A 12,991-nucleotide genomic window follows, 5' to 3' on the forward strand; every position below is an offset into this window, starting at 1 on the left:
AGTCAGCCCCCACACGGGCATTCCTGAGCAGGGGAAGGACCAGAAAGGGAGGAACACAAATGGGAAGATGTTGGATGGGCATGAAGTTCCTGTTTACAGTCTATCAACAGGACCCAGACTTCCTGCTACTTACCAACTCTGGCTCCAGACAGCCTGGGCTAGTAGTAACTGCAAGATCACCTGGGCAGAGGTGGGAGCCTTGGAGTGGTTGAGTCCACCTATCGAGGGACCAGAAGCCTCCAGACAGAAATGTGAGAAAACACGGAAAGAGGAAAAACCCATCCCAGACTGGAAGAGCGAAAATCAATTCAAATGGAGAAAGAAAAAAAAAATCTTGAAGTTATTCAGGCTTGGTAGGAAGCCAGTTACAAAACTAAATGGAAACCTTATTTCTCCCAAGGTCTTAAAACAGCTCTAAATGCCATAAGAACCCCCTTAGGTCCCCTTACTACTTTCTTGCCAACAATGCCCCAAGACTGGCCTTGTTATTACCTCTAATTACTGGGGACATCCATGCCTAAACCTCACCTTGGGACAGCACCCAATCCCTGGTTAACACCTTCTGGGAGCAAAGAGCCCAAGTCCGAGGAGGGAAGCACACCCTACAAGGTCCCAGACACCCCTGACCGGCATCATTGGCTTAGGATGTCACCAGACCCTTCCGCAGGTTCCTTCCACTCTGCACTGGGAGCTGATAAATGGTTGGCACCCTGGGGGCTCTCTGTCCAGCAGGAGACCCTGACCCCTGGAGAGTCCCAGGGAGGGGAGCTGGTGCTGTCCGCGGTGCTGAAACAGGGTCATGCTTTGAGCTCAGGTGCCTCCCAGCTCAGCAGCAGTGACCCAGAAGCTTGCGTCTGGGTTTGGGGCCAGGAGCAGAAAGGGGTGGAGATGGATGGAGCCAGGGAAGCAGACAATCAGGAGTGGGGAGTGCCGGCCTCCTCTCTCTTCTCCACGGCCACCTCTCCTGTTCACTCTCAGGCATTTTTCCTCCTGTGGATGAGGTCTGTCTGCCCCATCTGGCTGAGCCTTCTTGCTAAGGCCCTCTGCTTACTGGCCTTTTGTACTGTTCCTTTAAATAATTCGCTTCATCTCACACACACACACACACACACATCTTCTGAAAGTGAGGAGGCTAGTCTTCACATTTGACAAAGGAGAAAACTTAGGGTCTGGGTCAGGAGTTTTAGACATTATGCCTGGATCCCTTTCTCCTTTTCTGTCCACCTGCTCCAGTGCCTCCGAACAGGAGAAGATATCTCAAGTCTGATGGAGAAGGTAAGCGTTTCCTGGACACATATTTCTGCCTCCAATTGATCCCCCTTGTTGGTGGTGTTGGGCCTACCTGATTGCCCCTCCATGCAGGAGAGAAATGGCCCTACCTGGCTGACTTCTGTTTCTCAGTCAGAATTTGGGAAATGATGGGTCTATGTGTCTTTCTTCTGTTGGATGGGAGAACCAAGATGCTCTCCCTCTGTATTAGTTCCCCAGTTCTGGGGCCCTAAACCAATTCACCTTCTTTCCGCATTCCAGAATTCTCCTTTGTTTCCTGCACCATTTACAGGGTTTCTAGTTGCAAGTAGAGGGAAGAGCAGGGAACAACGTGTTGATGACAACTTGTCTCAACTGGAAGTCTAACCATCAACTTTCAATGTTTTCAACAGATGGTTGGCTCCTGTCACCCAGCCTGACATTACCATAAACAGAAGTCTGACAGCTGTCCCTCTTGGATGTAGGGCAGGGAGAGTTAGGCCCCAGACATTTCTTTTACACCACACCAGACTCTTCCATTTATTTTTAGGAGTCACTTTATGATCTTATAGCATTATGCTTTATCCCTGTCATGGTTTTGGTGCTACTGGTGGATGTAGGGCACTTTTTATTTAAGCTGATTTTTAAGTAAAATATTAGGTTTTTCAGGAGGAAGTTTACAATTTCCTGCTTGCCTCCACCAACCATCTCAACCCTGACATCTATTTTTCAGTTTATTTTGAAGGATGAGCAGGTGCCAGATAGATGATGACCTGGTGATGGGTCTTCCTGGAGGAGGGACGTGGATGCATGGAGGTGGTGGGGAATGCACAAGCCTGGGGGCATTTAGAGAATGACATGAGGGACTGAAGGGTTAGGAGATAGGGATGCAGAAGCAGACTGGGTGGAATTGAAAACAACCTGAAAGAGAGGTCTGAAAACTATAGCCAGTGTCTGCTTTTGCAAATAAAATTTTGTTGGAGCACAGCCACGTTAATCCATTTGTAGAATGTCTATGGGTGCATTTGCACTACAAACACAGACACAGAGTTGAATAGTTGCTACAGAATCCTTACAGCTTGCAAAGGCTAAAATATTTGCATCTGGCCCTCTAAAAAAAATTTCTGACCCTTGACCTGGAATGTCAAATTAGAAGCTTGTAAATTTGTCTTTGGGGCTGAGGAGATGGAGAGGTATTTTGGCTGTGGTCAGCCCTGAGTTTTAGGAAATTCTCTAAACGTTAATACGTGATTTTGCCTCTAACAAGACTAGTAGGAGGCAGGCAGGATGGAAAGGGAAGACTCAGGAGGGGAGGGGGATGATGCTGGAGACCAAGTCAGGGAAGGGACCCAGGGGGAGGGTTTTGTTTTTCTGATAAATATTCAGCAATATTTATCATTAAGGAATACATCTCTATCTACAGTTTATTTCTTCCAGCCTTATTGAGATATAATTGACACATAACATTGCGTAAGTTTAAGTTATACAATGTAACGATTTGATATATGTATACGTTGCAAAATGATTACAACATGGGAGGGTTTTGAAAGTGAGACTGACACATTGCTGATGTGGTGTCCCAGACAGAGCATACCCAGCCTCTAGGTGAAATGTCACCAACACCTTTCTGTTCAAGCGGGAAGGAACTAGGGTGCACCGTACTCTCACAGTGCCGCAGGACTTCCACTGGGTGTTTTCTATGTGCATTTTTATTTACTCCTCATGGCAACCCTGTGAGGTGGGACTTCTCACATCTGTTTGGCAAAGCAGGAAACCGAGTCATGGAGGGGTAAGATGGCTTGCCTGATGTCTACTGTTGATGAATGAAAGAGCGTGGATTCTACTCCAGGCATCTCTGATTGCAAAGTCTTAGTTCCAATATAGCAGGAAACTCACATTCAGGAGTCTGTAAATCCATTGCCTATGGGGATGTTAAGTCTCCAAGAATCAGCCTTTGGGTCTCCCTTCCTAGAGGGTATGGGTGCTCCCTCTGAAACTGATGCTCTAGGTGGTTCCTCACTGGGTCCTGATCTCTGAGTATTCGGCACAGGTGGCCTCCTTCATCCTATGAAAGCTGATGGAAGCATAATACGGCTCCCGCTCCATCTGCGAGGTGGGGGGCATGGCTGCAGAGCTTGGGGGCTCAGCAGGGAGGGCTGACTTGGACTCCCGCTGGTAATCCTGTATGGAGAACAAAGAAGGGGTCAGAGCAGGGCAGTGAGGGTGTGGGGTAGAGTGAGGAGAGGGCAGAGAGGGTCCGTGAAGTGAATTTGATTCTCACAGGACATTGTTCTTTCTTCCATTCCTTTATCAGACGTTTCTTATGTAACAAATATAACACTATTGGGGCGCCTGGGTGGCACAGCGGTTAAGCATCTGCCTTCGGCTCAGGGCGTGATCCCGGCGTTGTGGGATCGAGCCCCACATCAGGCTCCTCTGCTATGAGCCTGCTTCTTCCTCTCCCACTCCCCCTGCCTGTGTTCCCTCTCTCGTTGGCTGTCTCTATCTCTGTTGAATAAATAAATAAAATCTTTAAAAAAAACACACAAATATAACACTATTGATTGCTTTCCAATTTTACCGAACACTCACTCAGACCTACATGGAAAAGACTATAATTTTACAGAAAGAGAAACTAATTCTCAGAGAGCTTGGGCGCTACCCAAGGTCACACATCCGTGGGTCATGAACTCAACCCCAGTCTCACTGGCACAGGACACACACACACAGGAGGGAGTTTATGAAACCTTCCTTTTCTTCTGGGTGTGTCTTCTTTATTCTCACACTGCTACCACATTCACAACACCTTTGACACCAGATGTGTGAGGTTTCCACCACACCAAGCAATTCTCCAACACCAGCCAAGTGGCCTACAGTGCAACTCAATTCTGATGCTCTCTGCCCAGAGGTAATGCCAGATCCCACGGATTAAGGGCTCAGACTTACAAGGCTGCCCCACCCCCACTTCACCTGCCAGTTGGAGGTCCAGGTTGTCACCTGTGTTTCTGACCAACTGGCTATAAATTAGCAATTGCCACGAGCCCCACCTCAGGTTCCATTAATTTGCTAGAGTGGCTCACAGAACTCAGGAAAGCAGTTTACTTACTATTTACCAGCTTATTATAAAAGGATGTGATAAAAGACACAACACAGATGAGCAGCCAAATGGAAGAGATGCATAGGGTGAGGTGTGGGGAGGGGGCGGGAGCTTCTATACCCTCTCCAAGTGCACTCCCAGCATCTCCATGTGTTCACCAACTTGGAAGTTCCTCGAACTCCATACTTTGGGATTTTTATGGAGACTTCATCGTGTAGCCATGATGGATCACTAATTCCATTTCCAGCCTCTCTCCCGTCTGTGGAGAATGGGGGAGAGGCAGGGATGAAAATTCCAAGCTTCTAATCATGGGGTGGTCTTTCTGGTGACCAGTCCATCCAGGAGCCTACCCAGAGTCACCTTGTTAGTACGAAAGATGCTCCTATCACACAGAAAGTTCCAAGGGGTTTAGAAGTATGACCATTTTTCTGCTGCAGACTAATTTCCCTAGACTTATGGCCACATTTTTCAAGAGTATTTCCACTTCCCATCCCCCCATTTTCTCTTGAACTCCCTCCAATCAAGTTAACTTCCTCTCCCAGGCAACCAGATCTGCTTTTGTCAAGATTAGCTGTGACAGCATTTCCTAAACTTAAGGCTCATTTCTGAAAACCTATCTTACTAGACTTTCTAGCATTCGAAACAAATAAGCGTTCTCTTCTCCTTAAAGCTCCACCTCCCTTTGGTTATCAGGAACCAACCCTACACTCTCCTGGTCATTTCTTTTTTCTCGGTGGTTTTCTTGTTGTCTCTACCTTGTATCTCTGGCTCTCCCAGGGTTCTGTCTGTGGACCTCTCCTCTCCTTTGTGGCTTCATCGACTCTCCGACTTGATGTGGATGCCCCCAAATCTCTGTGCCTCCTACCTGAACCCCTGTCCTGAGCTCCAGACTCTTGCCATATATATTCCTGCGCGGACTTCCTAAAACCATTACAATTTCCTAAGCGAGAAGAGCACTAGGAACATCTTCTGTTCTAATGTTTGGTCTTTGACCCTGGTTCCTGACACAGAGCTCCTAAATCCCTTGGAGTTTCCTGGATGACAGCAGCAACTTTTGTTCTAATGACGTAAATCTTGGTGGGCTCCTGGATGGGGGCTGGTCACAGAAAAACCAAGCCGTGGTTAGAAGCTTGGAAGTTTCAGCCCCATGTCCTCATCCTCCAGGAAGGGGAGAGGAGCTGAAAATGGAGGTAATGATCTATCATGTCCATGTGAGGAGGTCCCCATAAAAATCCCAATAGTACAGGGTAGGGGGGGAGGCTAGGAGCTTCTGGGGCGGTGAACCGGTGCTGGGAGGGTGCGCACACCTGGAAAGGGGATGGAAGTTCCATGCATCTCTCCCATCTGGACGTTGATCTGTATCCTTCATCACATCCTTTTATAATAGACTGGTACACAGTAAGTAAACTGCCTTCCTGAGTTCTGTGGTCTGCTGTGACAAATTAATTAAAACTGAGGACGGGGGTGTGTGTGGGAACCTCCAATTTACAGCCAGTTAGTTGGTCAGAAGCACAGGTGACAACTTAGGCTTGCGACCGGCCTCTGCGGGGGGGTGGGGCAGCCTTGCGGGACTGAGCCCACCACCTGTGGGATCTGATGCTAGCTCCAGGTAGATAGTGTCAGAATCGAGTTGAATTGTGGGGAAAACCACACACACATCTAGCGATCAGAAGTGTCGGAGATAGTAGTTCTGTGTGGTTTTCCTTTACATTGTCATGCTTCTCAAAACACATAGGTAATTATGGTGAACTGCAGCCCCCGTGCCTCTCCATATGCACGTCCTACCCACCATGACCCACAACCCACCTCCACACAGCGATGTTTTAGGCACACTGTCCAACTTGCTGTTTCTCCCACACATCAGGCATGCCCCAACTCGGAACCCCCCAAACCCTGCTTACATAGAGCCTTAGTGATGCTCTCAGGGCTCACATTTCACTCCTTCACTTCAGCTCTGGTGGGCGTTTTCTCAAAGACTCCAGTCCCAGGACTATCATCCCCCATTCTTCCACCTAATTCCCCTCCAAAGCACCGTTTCCTGTCAATTTCTTGCATATTTTTGCTACTTATCTGTTCACTGTTTTCATCGCCTCCCCCCAATGAATGTAAGTCCTTGACCGCAGGGACATTTTATATCTGTAACACACGTATTTGTAAAAACACAGATATTACCCAAGCACCCAGAACAATCGACAAGGGGGAGATATTTGCGAAAGGAACGGATGTATGCATGGTGATTGCAGATCATGTGCTCAGAAACCTCAGTGGTGCCCACCTTAGTCAAAGACTGATTGATTGATTGATTGATTATATTTTAAAGTAGTCTCCACACCCAGCAGGGAGCCCAATGTGGGTCTCGAACTCACAACCCTGAGATCAAGACCTGAGCCAAGATCAAGAGTCGGATGTGAACCACCCAGGCGCCCCCTTAGTCAGAGTTTTAAGTAAATGAACGTCAGTCGGAGCTCAGAGATGAGCAGGACCAGGGTGGGATGATAGACAAACGAGAAGACGCGCACAGCCGAGCAATGATTCTGAGATGCGAAAAGCTCACTCTGTTTGAGGCAAGTGAGCAGGCTGGTGAAGGGGGATTGAAGCATTGGAGGAGACTCTGGGTTTCCTGCCCCAACTTCCGGGGCCAAGTTGTCTGGGCCCCCGACTTCGGGCAGTGTGGAGGAGCAGTGCTTTTCAGACTGGGGCGTATGGGACAAGGATCTTCATGGAGGAGAGCTGGGAGGGATGCAGCAGGGTAAGGACTAAGAGGGGAGCTCAGCTCAGAGGGAGTGGTTGCATTACGCCGTGTTGAGACAAAGCACAGACATGCTACTCGGCAGCATATTGGTGCGAGAAGTGCCAGGCTGGGGCAGGACAGGGTCGGGTCTCTGGCAGAGCGTCAGGGACACAAGTGCCATCAGAGAGGCAGACACAGCAGGAAGAATATGGTTAGGAGTGCATTCACCACGTGTTTCTGAGGCTTTGGCATCTGGGACCTTGCTAACCTTAGAGGAATCGTCCCTGCCAGGGCTAGCCAGTCTCTAGAGATAGTGAAGGACTTCCGTGCAAGCATGCCTTTCGCATGCAAACCAGTCCATCCAAAGCTCGCACCCCAACCCCTCCTTACAACCCCTCTGGGCCACTATTCTTCTGCCTGGTCACCCCAGGGCCAGGCAACTAGGGACACCCCAACACCCTAGAGTTTGAAATGATTCAAACTAGCCAAATCTGAGCCTGCTTACCCTGTCTCACCGTGCCTTTCCTATGGAAACTGCAGTAAAGGCCCTACCCACGTCCCCCTCTGCCTCCTGACCCACCCTAGCCCTGCCCCACGTGGTCCTGTGTGGCGCAGTGTGCCTCTCCTCCTGGGAACTGAATAACAGATTGACTTTTCAGTGGCAATCACCTCTTGATCGGTTGGCCTCAGATACCTGAATAATAAAACCTCCATTTTCAAACAAGCAGGAAGGTGATGACCTCATTTCTGGGCATGCAGAATGGAGCATGGCTGCGGGCCGCCCCAGGAGATGCCCACGCCAGGACGCCCACATGACTCACCAAGGGATCTGGCTCTGCACCCGGGGGGATGCTGTCCGCGCCCACTGCTCTCCGGGATGCTGTCTTCCTGCAGGTCTTCACTCTGATGGAGACACCAGGGTCTCTGACATAGGGTCACTCTTCTGAGGCAGGTCGAGGGTGGGGGAGCCCAGGAGCCTTCATATCGAGACTTTCTAACAAGGTCCCCGTGCTCCCAGACTGCTGGGACCAGGGCTGGGAACACACTCATGCCTGGCACCCTTCACCCTTGCTCCAGGACCTCAAGACCCCTGCAAGTTCCACTTCTCCCCCTCTCCCCCATACCCACCCCGCTCACCCAAAGTAGATAAGGCAGAGGCAGAGAGCGAGCAGCGTGGTGATACCAGCTCCCGCAATGGCGCCTAGAATCAGTCCTGACCGGGTGCCCATTTTCCCTGTAGACAGAGACACTTGGGGAGAACTCCAATCTTGATGAGCAGGCATGAGTCCCCTCCTCTCCGGCATGCAGAGAGGAGCACCTTTCCCCTCCCGTCCAGGGTTCAGCCCCGGTCTCCCACCAATTGCGGGACCTCAGCCTCCACCAGAAGGACATGGTCTATGTGGCATCTTCTATCCACACAGTCTGGCCCGTGCACTCTGTCCAGCCAATGCCATCTCTTCAAGGACCCAGGTTCTTCCCCATACAGTGTCTCTCTGCAACAGACCCCAGACCTGGCTGCAGCAGGACCAAGAGACTCTGGGCCTCGTGGGCACTCCAGAGAGAGAGAGAGAGAGAGAGAGAGAGAGAGAGAGAGATATGCACAGAGCTCTGTGGGACGCAGAAAGTCCCTCTTTCCTTCCAGGGAGGGTGTCTGAATCTCCTCTCCTGGCCTCCAGTAGTCCTATCTCTCAGGGCCAAAGGTGGTCTTTTGTGCTTCCAGGACAGGTGGAAGCAGGGGAGATCTCAGACCTTCAGTTCTCCTCATCCTTCCTGGCCATGTTTCCCGGGAGCCTGACACCCAGAGTGAGGGATGTGTCTCTGGGCATCACCTTTCAGCTATTTGATGGGCACTGAAAGAGTCCTAATGGGCCTCCCTGCCCAAGTAGGGGCCAGATGTCATTACCAATGGGAATAGAACAGTGGGGGTGAGGCTGGGCTCAAAGAGAGGTCAAGGTGAGGGCTGAGGAATGATGGTCAAAAAATGGCCCAGAGACATTTTGGGGCAGTGAAACTATTCTGCGTGATACCACTAGAGGGATACATGTCATTATAAATTGCCCAGCCGTAGAAGGTACAATACCAAGAATGAACCGTAATGTCAACTCTGGACTGTTAGTGATAAAGGCGAGCCCATGGAGGTTTTATCGTAACAAAGGTACCCTCTGGTGGGGCATGTTCATGGTGAAGACACTATGCACGTAAAAGCAGGGCTTTTGGAGAGATCTCTCTGCCTTCAGCTCAATTTTGCCAAGAACCTAAAACTCCCCTTCTTTTTTTTTTTTTTTTTTTTNTTTTTTTAAAGATTTTATTTATTTATTAGACAGAGATAGAGACAGCCAGCGAGAGAGGGAACACAAGCAGGGGTAGAGGGAGAGGAAGAAGCAGGCTCATAGCAGAGGAGCCTGACGCGGGGCTCGATCCCACAACGCCGGGATCACGCCCTGAGCCGAAGGCAGACGCTTAACTACTGTGCCACCCAGGCGCCCCTAAAACTCCCCTTTTAAACATAAAGTTTACTGAAAATGCCTCAGGCCTTCAGAGACCAAAGGAAGACAAAGGGCATATTCAAGATGGTGGGGCAAACGGCAGGTCACCCCGGCAAGAGTGGAGGTCGAGGGTATGGGAGAGGAGGGGTAAGGGGGCTTCTCATGTCTAACCACAGCCCCCCCAACATACCCCCACCCATTGAGTCTTAAGTCCCACTCTGATTTAACGTGACAGAGACCCTGGCCAGTCAATGCCCCCATGGACGGGAGACTCCTTCCTACCTGTGGTGTGTCCCGGAGAGACACCAGTTGTTGGGTTCCGTGTGGCACCTGGGATGGGCAGAGGGGATTTCCTTCTTCAGTGGGGCCGGGTGATATGAGATACATGCAGGCATCTCCCCAACCACAGAAACCACAGAAATACAGGAGGGACAGTGCTTGAGTCCTTCTAGGTCCCACACTCAGCCAGGCCTCCAGGTAACACACCAAGCCTCCTGAGCCCCACACTTACAGGTGACATTGAGCTGGATGGTCCTCTCCACTGTCACACCAACTCCAGGGAAGTACACCTGACAGGTGAGGTTGGTGCCATGGTCCTGGGGCCCTGGGGTGAGGGTGAGCACCGACGAGAGGTGGGTTCTGGGGCCCAGGGTGGTGAGGGCAGCTGACGTCCAGGAGAAGATGGGGGGCGTGCCCCACTCACAGGCCCAGGGCACAGAGCAGGTCAGGTTCCCAGGGCGGCCACACTCTAGAGTCTCCGGGATGAGGATGTCAGGTGTGTGGGTCAGGGCTGTGAGGAGATGGGGAGACACAGGAATCAGGAGCAGAGTTCGAGATGAGGCCCTGTGAGAAGCCTCAGGGTTTGGCCCAGCTCCTGCCTCTGAGTCCTGACAATGGTTACCCCCAACCCCTCCCAGGAGGGGAGTCCCATCGAGCCTCTGACCCAGGGTCCCCATCCTTCCCCTATGGCCTCTCTTAGAGTCCACTTCTTACCTGTCACACGCACGGAGAGCTGCTTCTGTCGGTAAGTGTATCTCACATAAGACCCTCTCTCCACCCTAAAGAAGTATGTCCCCGAGTCCCTTCTCTGTGCGTCTCTAATATCCAGGGAGCAGTTGTAGTCCCGGGGGTCCCCGAGGAGTCGGAATCGGCCCTGGGTCTCCTCCTGCACTTTTCGACCTGGGTTGTTTGTGGCCACGGGAGCACCGTCAACTTCATTGGCCCCTTCCCAGAACCAGTAGCCGAGAGCAGGGGAAGACGGGGTCCAGTAGTCCATGGGGTGGTAGAATCTTCAGGGCACACGCGCACACAGGCCCTCCTGCACCGTCACAGTCTCCTGCACTTGCAGCCAGTATCTCTGATCCTGAGCCAGGGACCCTACAGGGAATCGAGGGTCAGCAGCTGCCGGGCCCCGGCACTCGGCCCACTCACCTGCCCACAGCAGGCACAGCAGCAGCGGCAGCGGGAACATCTTTGAGATGGAGAGTGTGTGGGCCTCCTGCGGGTGAAGAAGAGGAAGGCAGTGGGAGGGAGGCTGGGGGGACCCACGGGAAGCTGGGGAGGAGCACAAGGCCTCGTGGTTCACAGAAGAGGAACCGCACCTTCAGAGCTCCCCCTTTCTCTGCACAGAGCTGGCCACACCCTCGGCCAGGGATCAGGGAGACCCACCCAGGGAGGAGAGAGCGGCAGCAGACCCCGTGTGCGGAGTCTCGGCACTTCCCTCTGGCACCAGAGCCTGGACCAGGACCTCTGAAGACACCTGAGGCATGGGACACAGTGAGTCTCCTGAGGTCCTCCCACCTGAGAGGCTTGTCTGAGCAGCACTGTCTACACCGGGGAGCTAGTCAACTCCCGGCTAGACCCGGAGTCACCGTCTCATCTAGACCCTCGGGTGTTCTGTCCTGCAACGTGGGGGGTTCTTTAGGTCTGTGTGAGCGTCTGGGGCAGAAGAAGAGAAGGGATCCGGGGCGAAGCAAAGGCAGGAGCCGTTCATTCATTCATTCGTTCATTCATTCATTCTCCATAAGCTTAGTGAACATCTGTGTTGGGGGAACTGGGGACAAGACAGATGGGACTGACCTGGTCCATCCCGTGACATGGTCCCCACGAAGGGCACCATTTCCTCGGTAGACACACGGTGCTGTCCCTGCGGGGTTCACAGCTGCAAACACCTGGACTTTTTAAATGTCTGCTGACCTACTGGATATTTTCTAAACACACAAGGATGGGTTCTTTTTTCTTTTACTTCTATTATGCCGATTCATGAAGTTTCAATGGCATCTCCGAAAGGAAAACTGTGTAGTGTCTTCATGTAAAAGAGAAGGGAAAACAATGTTCATGAGCCAGTGGGAAATCTTTTCCATGAATGTTGTCTATACAGCAGAGTGTGGACTGAAGCAGTTTTTTTAGTCTCTCATCATATAAATTAGCATTTCCTGTGATGCACAAAATCAGCTTCTGGAGATGAAATGTGGTTCAAAACACGTGTTACTGCAGAAAACACGAGTGGAGCAGTCATACAGCTGTAATTAAAGTTGTGGGTTCTGCTGGCGTGGTTTTCCATCTCACTCTGTGAAGTACACATCTGGCAAAGCACTGATGCCTATGTATACAGTGTAAGCAGATAATTGCATTTGCCATCATACAATGGTAAGGCCTTCCAATCACAGTAGTACCTTCAGAAATGTTCCTTAAACATCACTAACATAGAGCTGTTTTTGCATCTCATCTGATAAATGGGGAATTGAGTCCCAATTAGTGAAATCGTGCCTTATTCTAGGTTATTCAAAGTGTAGGATTGTGGCACGTAATAGAAACCCCGATGCAACTGGGTTTATAGTCAAGAGAGTTATACCATTTTCACGGACAGGAAGGTTTTGTAAGTTCTCATTATGCTTCTTTAATGAACGTTGTACTTTTTATAAGGTAACATGTACCCTCTTAAAGTGTGCTTTTCTGTGACTTATGACCAACGCAAACCTCCACAGTCGAGGCATAGAACATAAGCACCAACACAAATGGGTTTCTGGAACCTCTTTGCAGCCCATTAGTGCCTCCTCTAGCCCCAGGTAACCATTGACCGAGTCTCTGTCATGGTGAATTAATTTTGCCTAGTTGAGAATTTCCTAGAAATGGACACATTTGTGTGTTCTGTATTCTTCCACTTAGCATGCTACTTTTTTTTTAATGTATGAAAACCATTGTGGGCCGTTTATTAAACAAACATTGATTGTTACATCAAATCAACATATCATGCATCATTTTTATGACTTACAATCACAGTAAATCAAGTTTCACATAGGAAGTACCATGAATTCTTAGGGTATTTGTCACTTTCTTTTTTTTTTTTAATGATTTTTTATTATATTATGTTAGCCACCATACAGTACATCCCCGGTTTCCGATGTAAAGTTTGATAATTCATTAGTT

At 50.3% G+C, this 12,991-nt stretch overlaps 1 protein-coding gene across 1 annotated transcript; it reads right to left on the bottom strand.

The window, feature by feature from the left end:
• Nucleotides 1–2,639: 2,639 nt before the first annotated feature.
• LOC100476848 (myeloid cell surface antigen CD33) lies at nucleotides 2,640–11,147 on the bottom strand. Its single transcript, XM_002927928.4, has 6 exons — nucleotides 10,556–11,147; nucleotides 10,074–10,352; nucleotides 9,845–9,892; nucleotides 8,214–8,310; nucleotides 7,898–7,979; nucleotides 2,640–3,429 (listed from the first exon to the last, which is right to left on the bottom strand). Exons 1-6 carry the CDS (start codon nucleotides 10,836–10,838, stop codon nucleotides 3,265–3,267), a joined length of 954 nt encoding a protein of 317 aa, XP_002927974.3. The 5' UTR covers nucleotides 10,839–11,147; the 3' UTR covers nucleotides 2,640–3,264.
• Between the last annotated feature and the right edge of the window lie 1,844 nt (nucleotides 11,148–12,991).

This window comes from Ailuropoda melanoleuca, chromosome 12 (genome assembly GCF_002007445.2).
Source record: "Ailuropoda melanoleuca isolate Jingjing chromosome 12, ASM200744v2, whole genome shotgun sequence".
Classification (NCBI taxonomy): domain Eukaryota; kingdom Metazoa; phylum Chordata; class Mammalia; order Carnivora; family Ursidae; genus Ailuropoda; species Ailuropoda melanoleuca.

Excerpts from the sequence above, each read along its gene's own strand:
- LOC100476848 (XM_002927928.4), bottom strand. The coding sequence starts at position 10,838 with ATGGACTACTGGACCCCGTCTTCCCCTGCTCTCGGCTACTGGTTCTGG. Across the intron at positions 10,353-10,555 it reads GCTCTCCGTGCGTGTGACAG|CCCTGACCCACACACCTGAC; the intron begins GTAAGAAGTGGA and ends ATCTCCTCACAG. Across the intron at positions 7,980-8,213 it reads CTCTGCCTTATCTACTTTGG|AGTGAAGACCTGCAGGAAGA; the intron begins GTGAGCGGGGTG and ends TGTCTCCATCAG.